This window comes from Balaenoptera musculus, chromosome 6 (genome assembly GCF_009873245.2).
Source record: "Balaenoptera musculus isolate JJ_BM4_2016_0621 chromosome 6, mBalMus1.pri.v3, whole genome shotgun sequence".
Classification (NCBI taxonomy): Eukaryota; Metazoa; Chordata; class Mammalia; order Artiodactyla; family Balaenopteridae; genus Balaenoptera; species Balaenoptera musculus.
Window position 1 is genome coordinate 62823618 of NC_045790.1, and position 24876 is coordinate 62848493.

Here is a 24876-nt window from a genome sequence, read left to right on the forward strand (position 1 = left end):
CTATACTTTCTGCCTTTCATTCTCTGTGCATAACTGCTCCTTAGTAGGCAGATTGTGAAAAAGCAACAAGAAAGAGTAAACCAAAGCCCTGAACTGCATTTATTCCCCAGGAAATGATTGAAGCCATCCGAGAAGCAGTGGTATACCTGGCGCACACACACGATGGCGCCAGAGTGGCCATGCACTGCCTGTGGCACGGCACGCCCAAGGTAAGCGGCACTCAGGGCTTGACTTGCCTTTCCTTAGACTTTTTCGGTCTCCTTGGGGTTTTGCCCTCTTGCGCACAACAATATTATCTTTGCAAAGTTGTGCCTCAAGGCCTCACAGAAGCTGGCTCCCCTTAGAGCCTTTTGTTTCTTCTCTACTGGAGTCTTCTTAAAGTTTGAAAACCTTGGGTTGTCTTGTATGGGGAGGGGTGTGTCAAGCAAGTAAACACACTATTTATGTTAGGCTTAAGTTTATAAAAGTTTTGGTACCTGTCAGCCTCTTTGATTCCTCATTTAATGATCTTGTTGTGGGAGAGGGAGGGAAAAGAGAAGAAAATGAGCAGCTGTGCATTTGCTCCCATGGTTCTTAAGTACTTTGAGGGAAAAGGTAAAGATCCATATTAATTATAGAAGCTTAACAGAAATGATCCTCATTTCCTTGATTGGTATAATTCTGCCTTTAAAAGACAGTTGTATTTTGTCCACTTTTTTTCTTTCATCCACTTTTTAATACAAATTTAATTTCTCCTCAACAAGTAATGTATTGAATGCCATCTGTATGCTAGACTTTTATGCATTTGAAGACAGTTCAGACATTGGAAGAGGGATCTCAGTTCTTACTATAAAAGGAGGTAGTTTCACTAGGTTTGCCTTGCAACTAATAATTTTATGGTTCCATATTTATGTCTCAATGGATTGTCACATAGAAGTCTAAGATTATAATAGCTCTGAGAGGACTTCTTATAGTGTATTGCATTTTTTGGTTCTGGTTCAATAAATATTTTCACTAATGAAAAGTATGCCACTCCAATGAAAGTTTAATATTATATAAAATTTTTAACTATGAAATACCTTAATCTATAGCTAATCTATAACTAAACCTGTAGCTATAAGTTCATTGAGACAGTTTTTCTTTTTTAAGGACAGGAAAGTGATTGTGAAAACAATGAAGACTTATGTTGAAAAGGTGGCTAATGTAAGTATAAAAACTACATATTTCTTTTAACTATTTTTAATAATAAAATGTATTTATATCTATTATAGGAAATTTGAAGAGTTCAGAAAATTACCAAGAAAATTATTTGTTGTTTCATTTTGTTATAATCTATTTTTATGCATATGCATGTCTTTTTATATATTATTAAATTTACACAAAATGATTTTCTCCTCTTTTCATTTAACATTGTACTGTGGCAATTTTCCATTTTTATTAGATAAGTTTTGAAGACCTGATATTTAGTCTCTAGGTAAATTGCACTTCAGAAACTTGTTACCAATTTTCATTACCACCAAAACATAACAGAAAGTGAAACTTGTCTCTTTTTTTTTCTTAGATTAAATTTGTAGTGTGGTCAAAGAAAATTTTAGTTAAGTTTTATAATTCTTTGGAATCTTTTTTGGAGATGCTATAACAGCTTTTCTAATGAAATTGGAGGATATAAAAAGTGTTTTTTCTGAAGGATTAGTTGCCTCAAAAAATAGTATTTCTGTGTATTTAAATACTAAATAGTTTTCCATAATAATTCTAAAATATATGTAGTAGTAAGCATTAGTTTTCAGTTTTTGAACTGTTTTATATATTATGTTTTATAGCTTCTCATTTACAGATGACCTAAAGTTAGTGATATCAACAACTTTTCCCTCTGAAAAATCCAATAAGAACTACTGGCATCTAGTGAATACTTGATATAGTAAATGCTAATTCAAATTCAGATAAACTGGTGTTCTGTGATTGTATACATATCTGTTGTCTTCTGTAGGATTCAAGACTAGGAAGAGAGTTAGTATAAAACCACGTAGAAGGTAGCTAACTTGCCTGTAACAAAATGAAATAAGAGGCTCTCTAGTGAGGGGTTTTCAGAGTATGAGAAAATTTTATGATTCATAATTCATCATTAAGTAAATCTTTTTGTATAACATTTTAGTTTGAATATTTTAAATTAGAAATGAGTAAAAATAGAATGTTAATAGAAAGTTCTATTAGGTGGAAGGGAGGGATAAACTAGGATTTGGGATTAACATATACACACTACTATATAGAGTGGATAATCAACAAGGACCTACTGTATAGCGCAGGGAACTCTACTTAATATTCTGTAATAATCTAGATGGGAAGAGATTCTGAAAAAAAGATGGATATATGTATATGTATGACTCAATCACTTTGCTATACACCTGAAACTAATACAACATTGTAAATCAACTATAGTCCAACATAAAATAAAAATATAAAAATAAAATAACATCGGAAAAAAACGTTCTGAAAGGTATTAATAGTAAAAGACACTCTTTTGTAATAAAATTAGATTGTTTTAATTTTACAGTTTGGTTACATCAACAGTAAATTTTTTGGAGAACCTCCTCCCCACAAGGTATTGCGATGTTAGCAAATTAACAATTCAATGTCTTTTTTATCTCAAGGAGTTGCTTCTAAAGGGGTGAGATAAACTAATACAACCCATGGATTTGGTCTATGGGTTATTTGGAAGTATTTAATTTCCAAATATTAGGGATTTCTTGATATACTCTGTATTATTTCAGTCTTTTGAAATTTATAATGACTTATTTTATGGACCAATGTATGGTCTATGTTAATGTCTTGAAAAGAATATGTGAGTGTCATCCTCTATAAACGTCAGTTAGATCAAAATGGTTTGTAGTGTTTTCAGATCATGGATGTTTTTACTGATTTTATTTATCATTGTCTAGTTCTATCAGTTGCTGGGGAAGTGGAAGTGTGTTCAAACTTCCAAGTATAATTGTAGAATTGTCTATTTCTCACTTAAATTCTGTTCCACCTTCTGTATTCACCCTGAGATATTTTACGCTTGGGTGTGTTTCCGTGTGTGGGACTTAAAAAACCAGAAACCCGTGGTTGTGTACTATATGCACAACATTCTCTACTTTGTTTCCTTCATTTAATTCATCTCAGGGGTCATTTTATTTCAATATATATTCATCTGTCTACCTCTCTCTTGTTAATGACTTTATGATATTTTATTATATGACTTCCATAGTTCATTTAACCAGTCCCTACTATCGGACACGTTAGTTTCTAGTTTTTTATTTCAAATAATTCTCCAGGGCATATCCTTTGTTCGTATGTGGAAGCATGTCTGTAAGATACCTCCCTAGAACTACAATTGCTGGATCAGAAAGTACACGCATTTTAAATTTTTAGTGTTGTTGTCAGTTGCCCTTAAAGAGGTTGAACCACTTTACATTCTCATCAGCAACATAAAAGTGTGCCTGCCTTTCCCCAAACCTTTGCCGAATTAGTATATTATCAAGGGCTTTCACTTTTGTGTATAGGACAGGTGGGATATAGTATTTCATTGTTTTAATTATAGTCCTTAATTAATGAGCATTATTTCATATGCTTAAAGCCATTTGTACTTCTCTTTGTGAACTGATTCTTCATGTTCTTAGCCCATTTTTAGTTGATTGTTGGTCTTATATATAGTAAAGATGTTAGACCTTTGTTGTTTTTCTCCAATTTGTTTCTAGTTGAGATGTTATTCCTGCCATATTCATCGGATCTGGCTCTGAATGAGTGTTGGCTGGTAGCAAAAGTCAAATCCCTCTTAAAGTAAAAAAAGATTTATATCATCATCTGGGATACTTAAAAGGAATATGCCACAACCTTTGAAAACTTTTTTTTTTTTAACATAAAGTAGAAGTTCTTTAAATCTTGGAACAATATCAGCATCATGGAAAAAATTCTATTATTTCAATAGTAATGATTGTGAAAGTCCTAATGTATATTTGTATGATCTCATGCTGCTCTACTTTTTGAAAGCAGTTGTTTTTATCTTATTCTCATATTCACTATATAAGTATATTCTTCTAGTTCTTTTTTTTTTAGTGTTTCTATTTTAATTATATAGGATTATTATAAAGAAATTGTACAATATACCAAAGAAAATGAAAAATTATTTGTAATCCTTCAACCCAGTGGTGACAGTGTTTTTCCTTCCAGGATTTTCTGTGTATGTGTATTATGTATATTTTGTGTATATAATTATATCTGAGTTTATATATTTTCTTTTTCATGATTGCAATACTCTAGTTTTTTTTTTCCCACTTGTCACTGTAATTTTCTTTGAGTTTAATTTTCAAGTAGCTATTCTTTAACAGGATACCTATTTTTGAGAGGTGTTATATTCTGATTAGTTTAAAAAAATGAGTCTCAGCTATTTAACATCGAAGAATGTGCTTATCTGTTTCTGTCTTTTTCTTACTCAACCTAGAATATAATTAACTAGGTCCTGATACAAGAGCATATTTCTTTGAATGACTTTTATCCATCTCCGTTATATTATGCTGGATACGTTGTCAGGGTGATAACCTTTTAACGTAACTCTTTAGGTGGAAGAAAAGGGAGAATCTGTGTATTTTTTTAACCTTTACTGGCTTTCAATTCCCACAGGGCCAATACTCCCACTTGGTTTTATTGGCGGCATTTGACTGTATTGATGATACTAAGCTTGTGAGGCAGATAATCATATCAGTAAGTAATTCACATAGTCTTGAATTTAAGTTAAATTGATACATCATTTGTGAGTGTGTAAGTTTGATTTCACACGTAGATGTGTAAAGACTTTGAAGTGTGTAAATACTTTCTGCCAGTATTTCTTATTTTTTAGTTGCCTTAAGCCTATTTTGGGGGGTTGCTTTATTCCCGTACAAACCATAATCCTGTTACTTGATTATTACTAATTAATGTTGCTTTAAATATGTACAAGACTGCTTAAATTAGGGTAATGTGACTTTTTAGACCATGTAACATACTAAAAGAAAAATTAGCGATGCAGTGTTTAGATTTGAACGGAAATTTATTTTCATAGTAATTCTTCAGTTATTCAAGAACTCATGTCCACCCAGGCAGAAGCTATCCATGACCTTTTTTCTCTCCCTTTGGAGAAACTAGCTCTGCATAGCTTATCAATACATCTGTCCTGACTTGAACTGGAGAAGAAAAACTGATGAAGTTCACTCAATTGTGATGGCTTCTTAGAGACTTCATGAAAGCTGGTGTAGAGTTAGATTAAAAATTTTAACTAAAATTAGAATACTAGCTTCCTTTTTTCATTTCAGCTTTTTAGCCTGGTATAATGACCATAAAGTGGTAATAATTGAATGCGGTTTACTTAACCCTAAATTTGCCTTCAGAAAAACTGTTCTCTTACAAAAACTTCACCCAAGTAAAAACTATATTATGAAATAATTTTCTTCTTTCTGCAATGACTGCCCCATTTCTGACTTGAGATTCTGTGATCCTGTTTTATTTTTCCTTCCTTTATTTCTAGCAGGCAAGTTGTGTTAGGTGTATGATAGAGGTTTCGGGGGAAGGCGTAAGAAATTGCAGCATTGGTAGCAGGGACCGAACCTGGAAATGTTTTAAAAAGCACATAATCTGTATAGACACAGATTATTCATTTGAAAGTTGGTACACATGGATGGGGCCCTTGCAGAAATCTTAGTGACAAAAGCGACTTCCACACCACCTGCAGGGAGAAGCGTATGGATGTTCAGAAAGAGAATTTACCTGTTGGCCTGTGGTGGTGCTGTGGCCTCTTTGTAGCCTATCTGGGCCAGTTAGAGCTGGGTGATTAGGAAAAATGTCCCAACTAGTGAAGGGATAGATTTGTTTTCTCAGATGCCAGCTGTAGGTCCCAGTGTGTGAATTTCTCATGCCCTTGCTGTCATTTTCCAGCTTTCCCCTTGACTGTTTTAAGATTGTGATGACTTTCTTTGGGATAGGATTGTGGGAAGAAACAAGTTGGCAGGACTTTGATGTTACAAACTGAGTATTTTGACATGTTCCTTGTGACTTTATTACCCTTTTGACTCCAATCAATAATGATTGTTTTTCATTCCAGTGACAGAAATGTGAGGCCATAGATTAGCTAATGAATAAAGTTGTTTCATGAAAATGGAAACAGGCTGGGCTATTGAAAGCTTGCTTTTGTTTAATATTTTCATGACAACTAAAATTTGCATAACTGTTCCAAATGGATTTTAAGAGAAACCAAACTTCCTTCAGGATTTGCCACAATTGTCTGCTAGATTAATTTTTTCCAAAGATTTATCCCACTTAAAGTCGCTGTTGAAACAGTTTTAATTCCTTGTGCTTATCAGTTTGATTCCCACAACTGTTTAACCCACATTCCTAGTGACTTTCTCATACTTAGGGCAGCTTTCCCTGAGAATGGCCTCATTTGCTGATGTCTTGCCTCTAGCTGACAAATGCTCAGCGGGTTTTGTGTATCATTAAACTATGTAGCCAGTGATAAAATTATGGAATGCTAATTGCTCTTGCATTTTCCCCCACCATCCACCACAAAACCTGTTGCAGTATGCAGTGCTTGTTAAAAATACCCAAGAAAGCTTAATGTTGCAAAACATTCTGTTCAGGGTAACCAGATTCCTGCAAATGTCAGGTTGAAATCACAGCCTGGTCAGTTGAGCCCTCACCTTTCAAAATGGATACACACTGTTTCCCACTTACTTTACTTTCTAAAATAAACATACTTATAAAATCCGATCCTGGAATTGTTGGTATGATGCAACTGCTTTGACAGCAGTGATCCTCTAAAAAGGAAGTAAGTGCACTGGCCAGTTGCTCTTTGAGAGTGAATATTGATACATACTTTAAGATGCTATACAGAAGATATAAAGAATCATAACAGTGAACACCCAGCCTCCCACCTGATCGGGCAGGAAGAAGTAAAACTTGCCAAATACAGTTGAAGTTCAAGCCCTTTGTGTATTTTTTTTTTTTTTTTTTGCATATCCTTGTACCCGCCCCCCCACCCCCGCTGTGATGGATTGGTGCTTATTATTTGCATGCATTCCCTTATCCTTTTGCTATATGTAGATGTTTATGGTATTATTTTGCATGTTTACAGATTCTATATAAGTGATGTGTTTTCTCCTGCAACTTGCTTTTTCCTTTTGGCATATGTTTGTGAGTCATCATCAAGGGTCAGGAAGCTTTTTTAATAAAGGGTCAGATAGTAATTATTTTAGGGTTTGTGAGTCGTGTATGGTCTCTGTCGCATATTCTTGTTTGCTTTGTTTTTTGTTTTTTGTTTAGCAACACTTTAAAATGTAAAAAATATATATATATTCTTAGCTCACAGGATGTACAAAAACAGGCTGCTGGTTAGATTTGACCTACAGGCCATGGTTTACCCACCGCTGTTCTAAACCATTCATTTTTCAATGCCAAATAGTTTTCCACTCTATGAATATACCACAGTTGATTTTTCCATTTTTTCTGTTGATGGACATTTAGGTTGTTTATAGTATTTGTAACTTTAAACATTCATATTATTTTTTGCTATTCCAGATAATTCTGTAAGCATTCTTTTATGTCTCCTCGTTTCTCAAACGCATTTACTTAGCAGAACTGTGGGTTGCCAGATATGCTGCCCATATGTTATATAGAGTCGTGTGTCTGTGTTTCCCGCCCAGCCACTACAAAACCTGTTGCATTATGCAGTGCTTTTAAAAATAGCCAAGAAAATTTAGTGTTGCTAAGCATTCTATTCAGAGTAACTGGATTTCCTGAAATGTCAGGTTGAAATCATAGCCTAACAAACACTCCTTTTCTCTTTAAGACCAGGCTCCAATTCAGTCTCCAGATAATGTTCTCTGATCTCTCAGCCAGACCTGCTCTCCCCGTTCTCTCAGCTCTTATAATTTTTGTCTTTGCCGTCTATTCATTTAGCAGTTAATTGTGATCTGACCCAGGGCTTACAAACTCAGAAACATTCATTGACCAGGCAGGTAAATGAGTGAGGCAGGCCAGGTTGGGAGGGGCGGGGGGGAACTAGAATGCACATGCCCTGTCCAAGGCGGTGGCCACCCTTGGCTCCAGCCTCTGGGAGTGTGAGCCCCATGGTGATAGATCTTCCAATTTATTTTTCTTTTTTAATTGTGATAAAATTTACCATCTTAGCCATTTTTAAGTATATGGTTAAGTGGTATTAGGTGTAGTCACATTGTTGTACAACCAATCTCCAGAACTTTTTCATCTTGAAAAACCAAAACTCTGTACGTTTAATAACCTCATCCCAATTTTTTGAGTGCAGCCAAAAAGTTGGACTTTTGTATAAAATCACCGCATTTTTTAAAACAAAATACTCAAGAGGCTGCAGTGACTGCCGGTGATTTAACCTTCTTTTTACACTTCTGTTTTTATCCATTATTTAAATCTCTTATTTTTATTTTTAACTTTTAAAGAGTTCCTCTTGCCTCTTCTGCTAGATGTTAGCTCTTTAAGGTTAAGGTCAGCCTGTGTTTCTTTTTGTTCACACACAACCTTCCATAGAGGAACATGCACCACAGATGGGCATGGTGCTCAGTAATGTATGTTACACTTTGCATTTCTTTCTTCCACTGAAAATGCATGTGTGCTCTAACCTTACTTCCAGTGTGCACCTTTCATTTTGACCTTTACCTTTCCCTTTTAAAAGAGGGTTGGCAAAACAAGAATGCCAAAGAATCTGATAAGGGTCCAACATAAGGTCAGAATGGCCACACATTTTCACAAGGGAGATCTTTTGTTCTTCCTGCACTTTTCTTCTGTTTACATACCTGCTTTAGAGTAAAGCATAAGGGGAAGATATTACAACAGTGGTCCTTCTTGTGATTTTCTCTAAGTAAGCGGGAAAGTGAATTGAAAACCTTTACATTTGAACCTTCATTGTTGGGGTTCTTTCTCTTTTGAGGATGCCAAACTCATGACTCCGTCAGCTTTATTTAATCTCCATAGTTAAAGATGCTGTATATTGATGGGTGTTTTTCATATGAAGATAATTACTTTATAGCAGTTTCCAGTTTACAGAGTGAATTTTCTGATTTGCTCCTGGTAGTGGCCCACAGGTCGGGCAGGTGTATCATTTCCTTTTGCAGATAAGGGAATTGATGTATAGAGAGGTTAAAGGATTTTCTAAAGGCTACACAGCTTGAACCCAGAGACCAAATTCAGCACAAATCAACTGCTTTGTAGCTGCCTCTTCCCTATCTCTATGTGTTTTGACACTCAGTGTTCTCCAGGTGATCATCTAGAAATTTCTCTCCTCTGTGTGTGACCCAGGTTAAAGAGAAATGAGTTAGTACTCCATAAAATAGCATCAATCATACTGTTTTATTTTTTCCAAGAGAATGTTTTTGATGGTAGGAAACCAGGAATACAGGGGAGTTGGGGGAGAATTAAATGATACCACATTTTTAAGTAAACATTTTTTAGTTTCATATGATTGTTAGTTTATAAACGTTGCACTCTTTTAAGAATCTTAGACCAACATAAGTGTAGATTCTAAATTCCTTAATTACATACTGAAAGGTAGTAAAAGTTCAGTGAATTTGGACACTAGTCCTTGAGTAGTATTTTTGCATGGATTTTATATGCATCTTGTGTTAAGGTGAAACCATTCCTGCCCAAGCGAGATACGATGCGCTAGTCCTTAAGTGTAGAACCCACAGAGAAGATCAAGTACATTGAAGACTACATTGCTGTCTTCATGCCACCCCTTTTCCTCCTAGGCCAAGAAAAAAAAAGTTAATTAAAAATAAATAGCAGCCATTCATAGTTCTTCACTGCATACTCCCCCCCCCCGTTTTTTTTTAAAGCAATTGTTTTAAAGGTATAAATACCCCAGAGGGTTTTTTAAGGACAGCAAAGTTGTGGAGGTTTTTTAATGATTGTACAAATTGGCCTAAGCTATGTATCATTCTCAGTCTCTTCTTTAAACTGATTAAAGCATTTATCTTCTTTTATGAGTTGGTTAAACCTTAAATAAAGCCACACTAAAAGTAGCCCATATTTGTGGCACTAAAAACCTCTTTTTTCAAAAATGCGTACGTTGGGTCTACTTTGGGGCATGTTTACCTTGAAATTGCAAAAGAGCTCCCATCCCCATGAAGTGATGTACATTTTTTTTCTGTCTTCTCCTTTAGTACTGAAATTTTAAGTCATTTTTTCTGAGTGGTGAAAATTTATATTGATTTTGAGGTGGTTAGATCTGTTGCACCTATTTTCTAGCTTTTTTTTTTTTTTTTTTTTCCTGCACTGAAATTACTAATCTCGTTGTAATCAGTAGGCACTTAAGAGAATAGCAGATCTGAGTATATCATCTCCTGGAGAATTCCTTTCCTTAAGAATGGGGTGTATGTTTTCTTTGAAACAGACTAGAGTTGAAGTCAGAGGACCAGAGCTAGTGAGAGCCCTTTCACTGACACGCTCACGTCCTCCTGCAGGTCACCTCCCCCCTTTCTGGGTCCCTCATCTGTAAAGCTGGGTGGTTGGACTGAATTCTTTCTGTGACCCCAGCCAGTGCTGAAGAATCTCTGGTGTTCAGACACACATGGCTTTGAATAATAGGTTTGTTATAAGAAATAGGAATGTTAGAGAGGGAAAGACTAATGATTTTTCTGTTGAATACGTAGGATAAACGAATTTTTAAACAGTGACTTTTCTGTCTTTGCAAATATCACCAAATCTACACAGGAGCTCAGTTGGGGTGGGGATGACATTGCCTTTGTTCCTTAATCAAACAACTGGAAAAGGAGGTTACTGTTCTTGTTAAGTTGATTGGAAATGTCATAGAATGCAGTTATTTGTAACTGCTCCATGGACTCTTTCTGCATTTATTTCCCTCCCCCGTCTTTTTGTTTTCGATGTGATACTTAAACAGCCTTCATTTGCCATGAGTAAGTAACCTAACTTTAAAAGCCTTTATCCACTTGTTCTATTTAACAGAGTTTCTTTATCTCCCTTCACATACATCTCATTAGGGAAATTCTAATAAGAATGGTCGTCATCAATGCTGCTGCTGGATTTAAGTGCAGCTGCAAGTTAACTGTATCTGCTCAGTGGCCCCAGCAAGCAATGTCCCTAGTAATAGTGGCCTAAGAAATGTTGGTTACAATGAATGAGATAACTCCTTTAGATATATATTTTTCAAGTCCTTGAGCTTGGTCGGTTAAATGTAAATGGATTGTTCAGTAATGCTAGTCCCAGTAGAGAGGCAGTTCTGTATTTCGAGTGTAAATTTCTTTGTGCTTTAATGAGACGACTTCAGAACTAGCTGTACATTTTTCATTAAGTACGTTGGGGAAAAGTTATGTATCCTTCTTTACCATTCAGATTCCAATCATAGTTTATTTTAAGCATATAGGTTCACTCTTTGTTTCTATAATTTTACAGGAAATTATTAATTCCTTGCCTAACATAGTAAATGACAAATATGGAAGGAAGGTCCTGTTGTATTTACTAAGCCCCAGAGATCCTGCACACACGGTAAGAGAGATCATTGAAGTTCTGCAGAAAGGAGACGGTAACGCACACAGGTGAGGGACAGTAGACTAAAGGGCTTGGGCCCTTTATTCCTGTGCTCTGATTGTTCATTCGTTTTGAGTGGCATGTGCGTCCATAAATCTACTCACATGTGTACACCTCTCATGCTCCCTCCCTCTCTAAAACTCCAAAGGTGAATTCCACTTTTAAGCCTGTAGTTTTGGCAGATTCTTAAAGTTTTTATCCTGAAAAGGAAATGAAAGCATCATGCCAAAAGAACGCCTCTGAGGCCCAGCACATAGTAGGCGCTCAGGTGTGTGTTTTGCTTTATGTTTAAAGCAACTGGTACCACTTGATCAAGTACGCTAGGGAGCGGGATCCATAAAGTAGTCTAAACGTGTGTTGTCAGATATTTTGTTACTGTCGTTATTTGGTTTGGGGTTGGTTTGAGATTTATTTTTTTGTATTACACAAGGCAAGCTTCACTTATTGAGTGCTCGTTCTGTGCCAGGCACTGTTCAGATCCTGGGGACACAAAGATGAAAGACAGATATCCCGCCCTCAAACTGCTCATCTACGTGCACAACAGAATTAGACAACAGAGCGTGGCACAAACTGTTATAAGCCCTTAGAGAATTCTGTGATAATAAAACACCATATTTCCTTTGCTATTTATCTTACCTTAATTCTTCTTTCAACATGTTACCACAGTAAGAAAGATACAGAGATCCGCCAACGAGAGCTCTTAGAATCCATTTCTCCAGCTTTGCTAAGCTACCTGCAAGGACACGCTCAGGAGGTGGTGCTGGATAAGTCTGCGTGTGTGCTTGTGGCTGACATCCTGGGAGCTGCCACTGGAGACGTGCAGCCCGCCATGAATGCCGTCGCCAGTTTGGCAGCGGCAGAGCTGCATCCTGGTGGCAAGGATGGAGAGGTACTGTGCTATCATGAGACAGGTGGGAAAGCCACAGTGGCTGCAAAAACTCCGATCACTGGGAACATTGCTATAAAGAGAATTTTAGTGATAATGAGCTCACCTCATACCCACAGTACATTTGGAAATTGCGAATTCAAAACAGTGCTGTTAACACTCACTGTCTTCTGATGACTCCACAAACCTGCAGAGGAAAAACAAAATCCTCTTAATGCTGTCCATGATTGACCCAGGCTGTCTTTCCAGCATATTCTGTGTTCTTAATTTTGTTTTGAATTTGCTGTGGACTTTTGCACTTCTTTCATTTGTATGTACTTCTTTTCTCAACCTCAAGTGCTGCTTATGTTTCCATTTTCCTACGCTCTTCCTGTAGAAAGCCTTATTAATCCTTCCAGGTCCTCGGAATCCTTCTCCTTGAAGTCTTCCTTAATTCCCTCTCAATCAGAAAGTCTTTGCTCTTTCTGATAGCTCCTGCCTATGTTATTTGGGCCTTGTGTTATTCTGCCTTGTATCTTAAGTTTCTTGGTTCATGCACTGGATATGTGCTAGGCAATGGTCAACACCCCCCCACCCCCAAAAAAGAGAATACCATTTGGGGAAACACAATACTTAAGTAAATATGCACACAAATGATTATTTATTGTAGAATAGAGATACGTGCTGTGAAGGAAAACGCCAGGTTCTATGGGATTACGTACAAATGGGAGCCAGCCTGTCCTAGGAGGACTTCCTGAGGCAGTGAAAGCTAAGCTGAGACCCAAAGGACTGGTGGCTGAGTGAAGAAAGCAGATTCTAGGCCGAGAGAAGAGCATGTGCAGCCGCCTTGGAGGAAGGAAGAAGCTCGGCATGTTTGAGAACAGGAGGCTCAGGGGGCTGGAAATGAGTGAGCGAAGGGAAGAGGAAGGCGGAAGCCAGACCCTGCCGGGCCCTCGCCCCGCGCTGGGTCGTGAGCTCCTGGCGGACCCACGTGGATGGGGAGCCCACCGTTTCCTGACACAGGAGATGGGGAGAGAAATGGGCCATGGATCCTAGAGACGCCCTGGCTCCTGCCCTCACAGAGCAGGTCCTGTTAACAAATTGGGACGATGCCTGTGTAATGAGAGTCCCTCTGTAAGGACACAGGGCCTGTTGTCTCCCGTGCTGGACAAGGAGAGATCCTAGGGGGTCTCTGTGCGAACAGTCGGTATGGCCCTTGGAAAGGAGTGAGATTAAGCTGAACGATGCTTTCTTGGCCTGCTCATCAGGTAGTGCTCCTCGGGCATCACCTTAAACGATGATTTAAACATCATTCAGCATTAGGTTTTAATGTTTCTGCTGTAGTGTTCTGTCCCATCGGTTTCTTTGCTCCTCAGAATGGCGTACGACAGTCTGGAAAGTGGTTAGCGTGATCTTAAGATGAGCCTGGTGGTAGAGCTGTTCAAACTGGAGCTCACGAAGCTGAATGTGAGCTGCCTCAGTGGCCACGTTATCCTGAATAACCATCTTCATTTCAGTCAGGGTTGGAGTAGATCTCTCGTCCCTCCAGGTGTAGTAGTCATTGTAGGTAAAGACCTCTTAAGCCTTTTGGAACTTTCAACTCGCCTGAGACTTTATCCGTATGTGGTGATATAGAGTGGATGAAAACAGCTTTTTAATTAATATGTTCTTGACCCCTCACAGCTTCACGTTGCAGAACATCCTGCAGGACATCTAGTTCTGAAGTGGTTAATAGAGCAAGATAAAAAGATGAAAGAAAGTGGACGAGAAGGTAGGCTGTGCAACTTGACTTTTTCTTGTATTGGATGTGGAATTTCAGTAATGTCTGGCATCCCTGAACTTTATGCCGGCCATTTAAGTTCAAATGAAAGTCTGTTGAGTTCGTGAGTAAGAAATGATTTAGTGGTTGCAAATAATGCTTTTTCCCCCTGGAAATTTGTCCCCTAGAATCCTTTCATTTTCTTTCCCTTTCCCACCCTCCCCCCCTTTCTCTCTTCCCTCCTCTGCTACTTCAGACTTCAAAACGGGCTTGTCCAGCGTTCTAAAATGCCGTTTTATTCTTTGAGGATGGTGAGAGCAGAGTAGGAGGGCCGGTTTGTGAGTATCATCATCGCAATTGAAAAGCATATTTATCTTTAGTTTTGAGGAAAGGATAAGCAGAAGAAAATTATCCTCATCAGAGAATTTTGAACTGGTGCCTATTTGGCATTGAAATATATATGACCAAAGAGCAAGCCAGTCCTTGGCACTTCCTGGTTTTTCATAAACCTTACAGCTGCTCTGTAGAAACTCAGCTCTCAAGAGGAGGACAGCATCTTTTATTTATTGATGAGTGAAAATTTGCATATCATTCCCCTCTCAGTCCTGTCTTTGACCAGACCTTCTCTTTCTAAATTCAAACTCCATCTGGTATTTTAGCCACTAAAGAGGCTTCCTCCCACTGAGTTAAAACAGTTTGGGCTTTCTATTACTGTGTCTGAAAAAAGTGACAGATCATGAATTTATGTCTTGAGGCAAGTTGCAGTTCTAATGGCTAGTGAGGCAGTCAGTATAGTAGTAGAACTGTCACTTCTCACTCTACCTTTAAGAACAGAGACTTGGGCCTGTTCCTCACTGTAAATTTTTTATAAAACATGAAGCTTCTGGTAATAAATTTTGAAGAAAAAATAATGTATTGAATTATCTCTTTATTATTAAAAAGTTGGTGCATAGTTGAGCTGAGTTTATGTGAGAAAAGTTGTCTTGCTTTTAAAATCCAAGCAATTTTCTAGTGACTTTTCTCCTTATTTAAATTGCCCTGGCAACCCGAAAACACATCTGTTTGAACTTGATGTATTTGTCATTTTCATTTGGCACCAAATGAGTGGCTAGCTGTCTTGGTTATCTGTTGCTGTGTAACAAGCCACCTCAAAACTTAGTTTTCAAAACAACAGTCATTTGGTCGGTGTTTGGTGGAGCTCAGAAGCTCTACTCTGAGTCATCTGGGGCTGCTTGGCTTGGGGTTGGATTATCCACTTTCACAATGGCTGGCAGTGGCTAAGTCCAGCAGCCTTGGTTCCTCTCCCTAGGCTGTTGGGTTTCCTCACAATATAGTGGTGAGTTTTAGGAGGACAAAGTAGGTGCATGGTACTTTCATGATTTAGCCTCAGAAGTTATTTAAGGGCAGTTGTACTGTACTCTCTTGATTAAGTCAGTCACAAAGGCCCACCCAGTTCGAAAGGAGAAGACATCAGTTCCACCTTTAGATGAGGGAGTGGCACTATTCTAGAAGCATACACAGACAGGAGATATTGTTGTGGTCACCTTTGGAAAACGTTGTCTGCCTCACCAGCTGATTTCTGTCCCTCTTGAGCATGTGCCACGAAGAGTAAAATAGTCATAGGCCTCTTGGCTTTTAAAGGCTCCTCATATTTGGCTATCTTTGAATTTTACGTGCTACCTACCCAAGATGTTTGCCTTTAAGATAGGTAGTCCCCACCTCCATCTGTACCAGATCCTAGTCTTCAGAATTTCTCCTTTGTCCAAGAGTTAGTTAACACTTAGATGGCACAGTGAATAAGATAATACACTCTGAGACCTTGGGAATCAGATGTGCTATAATCACAACAGATGAATCGTATTTTTGATGGGTGAACGAATGTTTAGTATTGTAGAGAGAAATTGCCAGGTGTACGCCAGAATAGTCATTTGACTGTTAATTGTGTTCACGGCACCTTCTGAGTGAGCGTTTTCCTTGAGGGGAAACTTGATTTTAACCAAACACGAGGTGCTGCTGTCAAACATTTACTTCCTGAATAATTTTCAGGTCAGGGTTAAATCATTAAATAGTACAAAGAAATGCAAACATGACCAAGCGAGCATTTTATAAGAAGTCATTGTTTCTCTTGAGTAATTACTGCTAAACATAGCTGAGGATTTGGGTCAGAGTTGAGTGAAATGGCTGTATTAAAAACGTATTACATAAAGCTGAGCTAGAATTTTTAGTGTTAAGTGATACTGGGTGAGACCTCTTTATTAGCTTTCTCATTAAAACATGTTTCCAGCTTTAAGGGTAGTAGAGAGAGAGATTGAGAGTTTAAATCTTGGTATATGATGTTCATTAAGTTTATTTTACAGGTTGTTTTGCAAAAACACTCGTAGAGCTTGTTGGTATGAAGAACCTGAAGTCCTGGGCTAGTGTCAATCGAGGAGCCATTATTCTTTCTAGGTATGTAGAACGTGTGCCTTTTTCTGCTCAGGGCCCTCGTCCTCAGTGCCCGTGAGCGCAGAACATGCTTCCTTCACACACACTTCTCAGTTCTCATGTCTGTTTCCAGTAGTCCAGCATTCCTGTCAGTTACTCTTGGTCTACACAAGTGTACCAAATATTAGAGAGCAAATGTAACTCTTTCCATGAGTCCTTACAGTTTTTTTCATATGCCCTCTTTTGGATGGCAAGCATCATAAAATATGGCATTCACAAGGCATCATTTGACTGTTTCACCACATTTATGGTTTTGACCAAAGTTTACTTGTATTCTTTTTTAATGGATTAGTTTTGTTCCTGTAAAAACTGACAGAGTTGTTTTTCAAACTTGACTGACTTTACTGACTTTGTTTTCAACTATTCTAAAAGGATTCGAGAAGCATTTGCTATTAAAGTCTACATGCTAATTAATCTTTGTTTCTAATTAAAATGATAGAAAACTGATGATTTGTAAATTGAGACATGTGCTTAACTTGTATATTGTTGTTTGGACATAGGTTGAGTTTATAATTTACAGGTCATTGAAATTTCCATGTATTCTATTCCCAGATAAAACCCTTTTATTAAGGATATTCATTTTAAAATAGATTTGTGTGTTGTTTTGAAGTAATCACTGTTGATTTTTTTCACCCTGCTGTGTTATCGAGATTTGGAAAAACAGTTACCAGTCTCAGCTTGAATTTCCCACAGTATTTCACATGCAAGTTACTATGCAATTTAATTTGTATATGTTTATAAATGTTGTAGGCATTTCTTCAATATATATTTTGATTTGGTACACATATACTCACAAATGCATACATTCCAAATGGGCATTCATTATTTTTAGGTATATCAGTATCTCCAAATATATGGGTGATACAGATCACTAGTTTATTTCTCATTAAAATTAGCTAATTTTCCAGTTGATGTTGAACAGCCGGAGTCCATTAGCTGAAACATGAACTTTTTTGACATGAATTTCTTTACTGGGCATTTGGAATGTTAACACCTACTGACACATTATTTCATTACACTCAATTAACTAAAAATTCTGGCAATGCCGTAAAATTAATTTTTTTTTTAACATCTTTATTGGAGTATAGTTGCTGATTCACTTTGTTATACAGCTATATGTATACATATATCCCCATATCCCTTCCCTCTTGCACCTCCTTCCCACCCTCCCTCTCCCATCCCTCTAGGTGGTCACAAAGCACCGAGCTGATCTCCCTGTGCTATGCAGCTGCTTCCCACTAGCTAGCTATTTTATATTTGGTAGTGTATATATGTCAGTGCAACTCTCTCACTTCATCTCAGCCTACCCTTCCCCCTCCCCGTGTCTTCAAGTCCATTCTCTACGTCTGCGTCTTTATTCCTGTCCTGCCCCTAGGTTTATCAGAAGCAGTTTTTTTTTTTTTTAGATTCCATATATATGTGTTAGCGTACGGTATTTGCTTTTCTCTTTCTGACTTACTTCAGTCTGAATGACAGACTCTAGGTCCATCCACCTCACTACAAATAACTCAATTTTGTTTCTTTTTATGGCTGAGTAATATTCCACTGTATATGTGCCACAGAACCAGGAAGAAATAGAAAATATAAACAGACCAGTCACAAGCACTGAAATTGAGACTGTGATTAAAAATCTTCCAACAAACAAAAGTCCAGGACCAGATGGCTTCACAGGCAAATTCTATCAAACATTTAGAGAAGAGCTAACAGCTATCCCTCTCAAACTCTTCCACAATGTAGCAGAGGGAGGAACACTTGCAAAGTCATCCTACGAGGCCACCATCAGCCTGATACCAAAACCAGACAAAGATGTCACAAAAAAATAAAACTACAGGCCAATATCACTGATGAACATAGATGTAAAAATCCTCAACAAAATTAATTTTTAAAGATTGCTCATCAATCAGAGCTCCTCTTGGGTGGGTTTCAAACATGAGAAGGATACTGTAGGTTTATTATGGAATACTCCTTAAAACGGGAATATGAAATATCTGAACATGAAGTATCTGAGGTTCTAAAGGGAAGTGAAACTGGCGATAAATTAATAATTGATTAATATAATAATTATTTTTATTTGGCTTTAGAATATTGTCATGTGCTTGTTTGGCAAAATTCTTTCCTTGTTTATATTTTTCTTTAAAACTCGTGCAGTATGTGTGTGTGTGCGTGTTTGTTTTTGTTTGTTTGTTTTGCTGAATCTTTTTTAGAGTAAGTGACAAAGTGTCATTCTGGGTGAAAAAATCAGCCTTGTATGCAGTCTGAAAAATAACTCAGGGAAGCATAATTCTCTAGCATTTAAATGCATGAGCTCTAGACAGACTGCCTGGGTTCCAGTCCCAGCTCACTGTGTGGCCTTGGGCAAATTATTCAGCTCTTCTGAGCCTTAATTTTCTTGGATGTAAAAGGAGATTAATAATAATCCTAGGTTGTTATGAAAACTAAATGGGATGATGCATACATAATGCTTAGCATTATGTCTAATGCGTGTGTTCAGTAAATATTAACTTGTATCACTATTATGCACTGTGTGACTGTGTGTTTAGCCAAGGTTTATAAAATAAGAACACCTATGAGTCACAAGTCTATTGAGAGGGCACTTTACTTTTCAGCTTTGCAGGTGGCAAGCAATACTTGTTGCTTGTCTTCCACAAGCATGTCCTCCTCTCTGTGGACATGATGGAAATTATTGGGACCAGGGTCTTTCAAACATGCCAAGTGATTTCTTTCTGGGTTGTGTTTCAATGGTCAGCATTTAAACGTGGTCATGAGGAAGTTGGGGGAGAATAGGAAATTCGGCCCTGGGGTTTGGTGGTTGAGTGCCTGTGACTTGGCCCCTATTTAGAGAAAGGGGCCTACTTGTTGCCAGTCTGCAGAGCTCTGCTCACCTGTGATAAAGTACGCCAGCAAGGTCTCAGAGAGCAGAGCTGACCTCATTTTGTTGAATGACTCACACTGATCGAGTGGTTAACTAGGAGCCAGGCTCTGGCTAGGTGCTTCAGATACGGGATCATGTGAGCCTCAAAACACAGCCCTGTGAAGAAGGCAGGTTCTTTTGTTCCCATTCCGCAGGCCAGGAAACTGAGTCTTTGAGAATTTAAATAGCATGCTCTTGGTTGTATAGTTACTGAGTGGCAGAGGCAGGTTTCAAATCTGGGCAGTTAAGCTCCAAGGTAAAGCTCTTTACCCCTTCACTCAATGTTTTGGCAATAGAGTTCGGTAAGAAGGCCATTCATTAACTGCTTATCTTTCATGCCCCCCACCTTTCCTCGTGTACACCTATTCACGCATGTTAATTCAGTCACTCAGTGAGCATTTCTTGACTGTCTGCTCTGTGTACGTGGTGCCGTGAGATAAATAAAGCACAGGGTCCTTGCTCCTGAGCTTTACTAGGTGGAGAAGGAAAGGTAGAATAAATGTAGTAAACAATTTTAAGGCAGGGTGTTCGTCCTAAGACAAAGTGAAAGCAGGACCAATTATGTGGTTTTAGAATATAGGCTACTAGCCCCCATCATTCATCTGATGAATGGGGAAAAAAAAGTATTTATAGTTACACAACTTGTCTCACAAGTCAATGAATTTTTTGTACTGTGTGCGAAGGTAGTATTTGCAGACAATCTTAAGGGTTTTTTATGAAATTTAATTTTTTGTTTGTTAATTTTTGTCTTCTCTCTTCAGCCTTCTCCAGAGCTCTGATCAAGATGTTGCAAATAAAGTCAAAGCTGGATTGAAAAGCCTTATTCCCACATTGGAAAAAAACAAAAACACCAGCAAAGGAATAGAAATGCTACTTGAAAAACTGACTGCCTAGGTAGAAACAGTTAAGAACAAGTTGGAGTCATTTTTCCTCTTCTGTTTTCCCAGTACAGAAAAGAAGGGCTAGGGTCCATCTTACTGGTAATTTGGGTGCTCTGTATATGTGTTTCTTCTTTGTATAAGAATCTATTTATAAAATGATGTCTAAAAATGGCCTTTTTAAGAAAAAAATCTCAGCCTTCTCTTTTATCATGTTGAATAGTAAGCAAATCACAATGTAAAAGGTTTAACAGTCATACACAGTGGGACCAACCAAATTTATATAAAGTAGTTGCGTGCATTGATTCAGGGGAGAAGACATCTTCAGTGAACAGTAGTCTGAGAGGGCTTCATGGAGGAGGAGGGACCTGAGAGTTTCCTGCTTCAGAGGAAGGCAGGATGTGGTAAAGAAGAGCCACGGGGAGTCCTTGGTGGGAGCAGTGAGGTGGCAGTCAGTGGTTTTGAACTGAACTTCAGGAAGGCTTGGGGCTTGTTGGGTATAGGGATGGGGATACTCTACATCCAGGACAGCTGCATTCCTAGCTGCCTTATGGATTGGGTGCCATGTTAGATTTTGTTGGAAACAAGCCACTCCAGGAAGTTAAGATTTGTAGGGGGAAATGTGCTGGATGAATTAGGGGATCATAGTGGGTAGCAGTGTTAAGGTCATTGTCACGGGGAAAATCTTCCTGTCTTTGAAACTGGGCCTTCCAAGTAAATAGCTCCTTGTAGTGAGACTTTCTCTCTTGGGACTTTCCCTAAAGTAGTTGAGGCCTACAGGGTTTGAGTTAGAAGGATACACAAAGTTGTTAATAGTGCAGAAGTTGGAATTTAAGTACAAGTAGGATGTTTGAATTTTAAAACTACACTTGGCTTCCAAGCAACAAAGCTTGGAAGGATTGGTAGACCTTGGAAGAATTCATAACCAGGCTCATGTAGCCCTGCCTATGAATACCTGACTGCTTTGGAAACCGAGCTTTGGGGCTTTCTCTAAGTAGCCTGCTGTAACAGGACACCCACTCAGGTCTGTCACTGCAGTTACACCTCAGGAGAACAGCTGTGCCTTTCCTACCAGACCGCTGGGTCCCAGGACTACTCCCAACGCACCAGCTGCCAGGACGTTACCTGCTGCCCTCTCCTGCGGGTGCATTGAACCCTGCAGGAGCAAAAGAGCCGATGCCTGTGATTCTCTTTTGGCGTGGATTCTCCGCCCCCCCCCCGCCTCCCCCCCACCCCTACCCAGCCAGGTCTAAGGGTAGAGGTGGGACCCTTGGGGGAACTGGGGGTGGGGTGGGAGACAATGGGGAAGAGCTTGCTTTTGTTTGACTGATATATTGCGTGTTTGTTTTCCGTATAAAGGGCCCATTTGGAAAGAGAGGGGGACAGAAATTCTGCTGTTTGTTCCATCTGTAAGACTAAAAAAATAACATCCGTAGTTTTGAAAGTTAGAGTATTATGAAGTATATAACAAGAGCAGAAATCGTTCTTCTGTCCCACTCCTCCACACGCCTGCCTTGTCCTCCCCAGAAGCAATGACTTTCAGTTCTTTTTAGCTCTGCTAAGTTTTTAAATATATGATTTTTGTGGGTTAAAAAAAAAATCTATCTGTTTTAGGCATTTTCTTTTAACTTCCTGTTATGGAAAAATACAGATTAAGACTCTTCACCACCACTGTCTCCCTACTTCTTTTCTTTCCATTTTCCCAGTAGAATTGCATCATCTTTGATAAATCGGTGTTCAGTTTATATGATTATGTTGACGTCAGTTGTTAGTTACTGAAGGAAGTAGTCAGCTGTCATGACATTTCCTATACCATTTTTTTTTCCCGGAATGAATAAATTGCCTCATTTATTTTTATTTGCTTACTTTCCTACATTCCTATAATTAATTTTTCTCAAACTGTCCATCAGAATTGCATACACTCTTCTCCAGTAGGCATTTTCCTCTTTTTTCAGCCTGTCAAGGCTCGCATGTTATTCTGGGGTCGACCCCTTTCCCGATGGCTCCAGTGTGTCCCACCCATCTAGTGTGCCTCCAGTGGGTCATAGATATGCTGAAATTTTAACAGCTTCAACCCTTACTCCACCAGGCCATACAAACGTTTCCCTTGTGTGGCTCACGCAAAAGAACACTGGTACGAACTGATCCCAGGGGCCCTTTCCTTAAGTCAGTGATGGATTTAGGAAGAAGCCTGGCCGGTGGACCTCGGAAGAGAAGTATATTCCTGGGAGAGGTTCCTTTGGTCTCACACCCACAAGGAACAGAGTCCCTTTCCTGCTGGCTGACTTTAGTATATGCAGAAAGCATACTGAGGTTGGCTGAGCAAAAGGTTGAAAGAATCTGGAACTTTGATGTTGAACTGCTGAATAAATCAACTCCTGGAGCTGCCCTACCCCTGAACTTCCTGTTATGTGAGAGAATTAACTTTCATTTATCATTTAGGCCATTTTGAGCTGGATCTTTAGACACTTGCAGCCAAAATGGTGCTAACCTGTCAGTGAACACTGACTTCCACACCATCCAGTACGTCAGGTCACCTGGCAGACACCTCCGCTGGAGCCAGCTGGCTTTCTGAGTGTCCTAAGAACCCGCAGCACAGCCATCCTCATCCCGGGCCTTCCCTTCATGTCTCCTAGGGAAAGCCCATTCCAGGATCCCATGCATTTCATTTTCTTGCTTAACATCCTCTTTTGAATGGGGCACAATCTCTAGCAGCTTCCTGAGAAAGAATGCATATGAGGTAAAATTTTAAAGTCTGAATGTCTATTCTACCCTTTCATACCTGGACACCTAGTTTAGCTGGATATAGAATTCTAGTTTGAAATGAATTTTGCCTTGGAACGTTGAAGACATTGGTCAATATTTTCTTTGGCTTGCAGAGTTACTATGGAAGTCTAATGCCATTCTTATTCTCCGTCTTTTATATGTGGCCTTTTTTGGGGGAGTTGTGAGGGGTTTCTCTGAAAGGTTTCAGGACTTTTTTTATCCGCAGCCTCCTTGTATTTCAGGATCATGTGCATTGCTATGTGTCATGTGTGTCTGCTCTTTATTCTTCGTGCTGGGTGCTTGAGGATTTTAGTCGGAGACGTGAAGCCCTTCCATATGGGGGCTGTATCTGTATTGTCTCCCTAACTCCCTCCTCCTCCAACCCTATTTTCTCTATTCTTTCTCGTTGAAACTCCTGTTTTGCAGATTTCGAACGCTGATTTGATCCTCTAATTTTCTTTTTCAATTCTTTGGCTCTTTGTTTTGCTTTCTGGGTGAGATATTTCCTCCACTTTCTCTGTCAGCCCTTCCATTGACGTGTTCTTTTCTTGTTTCTTGAATGAAGTATCTCCTAAACCCCTGGGAATGTTGTCTTTTTTCGTTTGTTTGTTTTACCTTGCTTTCTCTCTTTTCTTGTGTCTGCACTTTTTGTTTATTTTGGTCTCTCATGTTTGACACTTTCTGGGAGAGACCTTTGGCTCTCCTTTATATACTTAAGACACTTAAAACTGATCAGAAAGGGGGCAGGCCCTTCTGGACTGTCGACTGCTCATTACGCAGGTGACGAGGTATGGATGCCCCTGTTTCACCGGAGTCCTCCAGATGTCAGGATCCATAGGCCTTGTGTCGGGGCCATTCTGTGCCTCTAGAGGGAAATCCACCTGGCAGCCAGAATTCTGGTTGCTCAACACTGTGTGCAGATTTTCATTAACCCACCTGCTTTGAGTACAGCACCTCTCCCTCATGTTCTCTTATACCTGGGACCCCCTTGTCTGAAGAAATCGAACCACTGTGAGTCCACAAAATAAACTCTCAGCCTTCTGCCAATGTGTGGAGTGGTAGTCAACCAGTTTTAGCCAATCCCCCTGTTTTGCATCCTAGGCCTCACTCCAGCTTTCCCCAGTACTTAGCACCTCTACTTGCTGGGGTTCTCTGTAGATCACAGAATTAACTTGCTCCTCTGCTTATACGTGGTATTCAGCTTTCTTGGCCCTGATACTTTCTCCGTGGCTTCCTCTTTTTCCAGATATTTGTTGTTGTGCACTCACTGATGGCTTCTCTCCTGTTTGTTTCTTTTCTTTGTTTTGATTTTCTACCATTTTAATTTATTCTTAGCAGAAATCAACAAATGGTTTTAACCAAATTGAGAACAGCCTACCTGGCTGAATGGAGGATGTATTTTCCGTGGAAAGTTTCCTGCTTTAGAGAATGTCTTTAATTTTAAAATTTAGCTTTTGTAGCTTTCAGATTGCACCCCATGCTTTTCTCAGGGATCGATCTGACATTGCCTAGAATGAAGGAGAACCTGTTCCCCTTTAAGCCTGGGGTAATGTGTGTTTGCCTAATGGAATAAGGCTTCCTGCTTGCCTGAACGCAAAGGACAGGCTCCTTAAAATATGCGATAGCACTTCTGTTTCTGTTTGCAATGAAATTT

At 38.8% G+C, this 24876-nt stretch overlaps 1 protein-coding gene across 3 annotated transcripts in view; it reads left to right on the forward strand.

The window, feature by feature from the left end:
* PUM3 (pumilio RNA binding family member 3) overlaps nucleotides 1-22124 on the forward strand; it is a 48445-nt gene extending 26321 nt beyond the window's left edge. For all 3 annotated transcript variants that reach the window (XM_036855605.1, XM_036855603.1, XM_036855602.1), the window contains exons 11-18: nucleotides 111-209; nucleotides 1129-1182; nucleotides 4636-4716; nucleotides 11425-11567; nucleotides 12226-12448; nucleotides 14108-14195; nucleotides 16541-16631; nucleotides 20340-22124. In XM_036855605.1, coding sequence (XP_036711500.1) covers nucleotides 111-209; nucleotides 1129-1182; nucleotides 4636-4716; nucleotides 11425-11567; nucleotides 12226-12448; nucleotides 14108-14195; nucleotides 16541-16631; nucleotides 20340-20472 — 912 coding nt within the window. In that variant the 3' untranslated portion in view covers nucleotides 20473-22124. The remainder of the gene's footprint in view (nucleotides 1-110; nucleotides 210-1128; nucleotides 1183-4635; nucleotides 4717-11424; nucleotides 11568-12225; nucleotides 12449-14107; nucleotides 14196-16540; nucleotides 16632-20339) is intronic.
* The last annotated feature ends 2752 nt before the right edge of the window (nucleotides 22125-24876 follow it).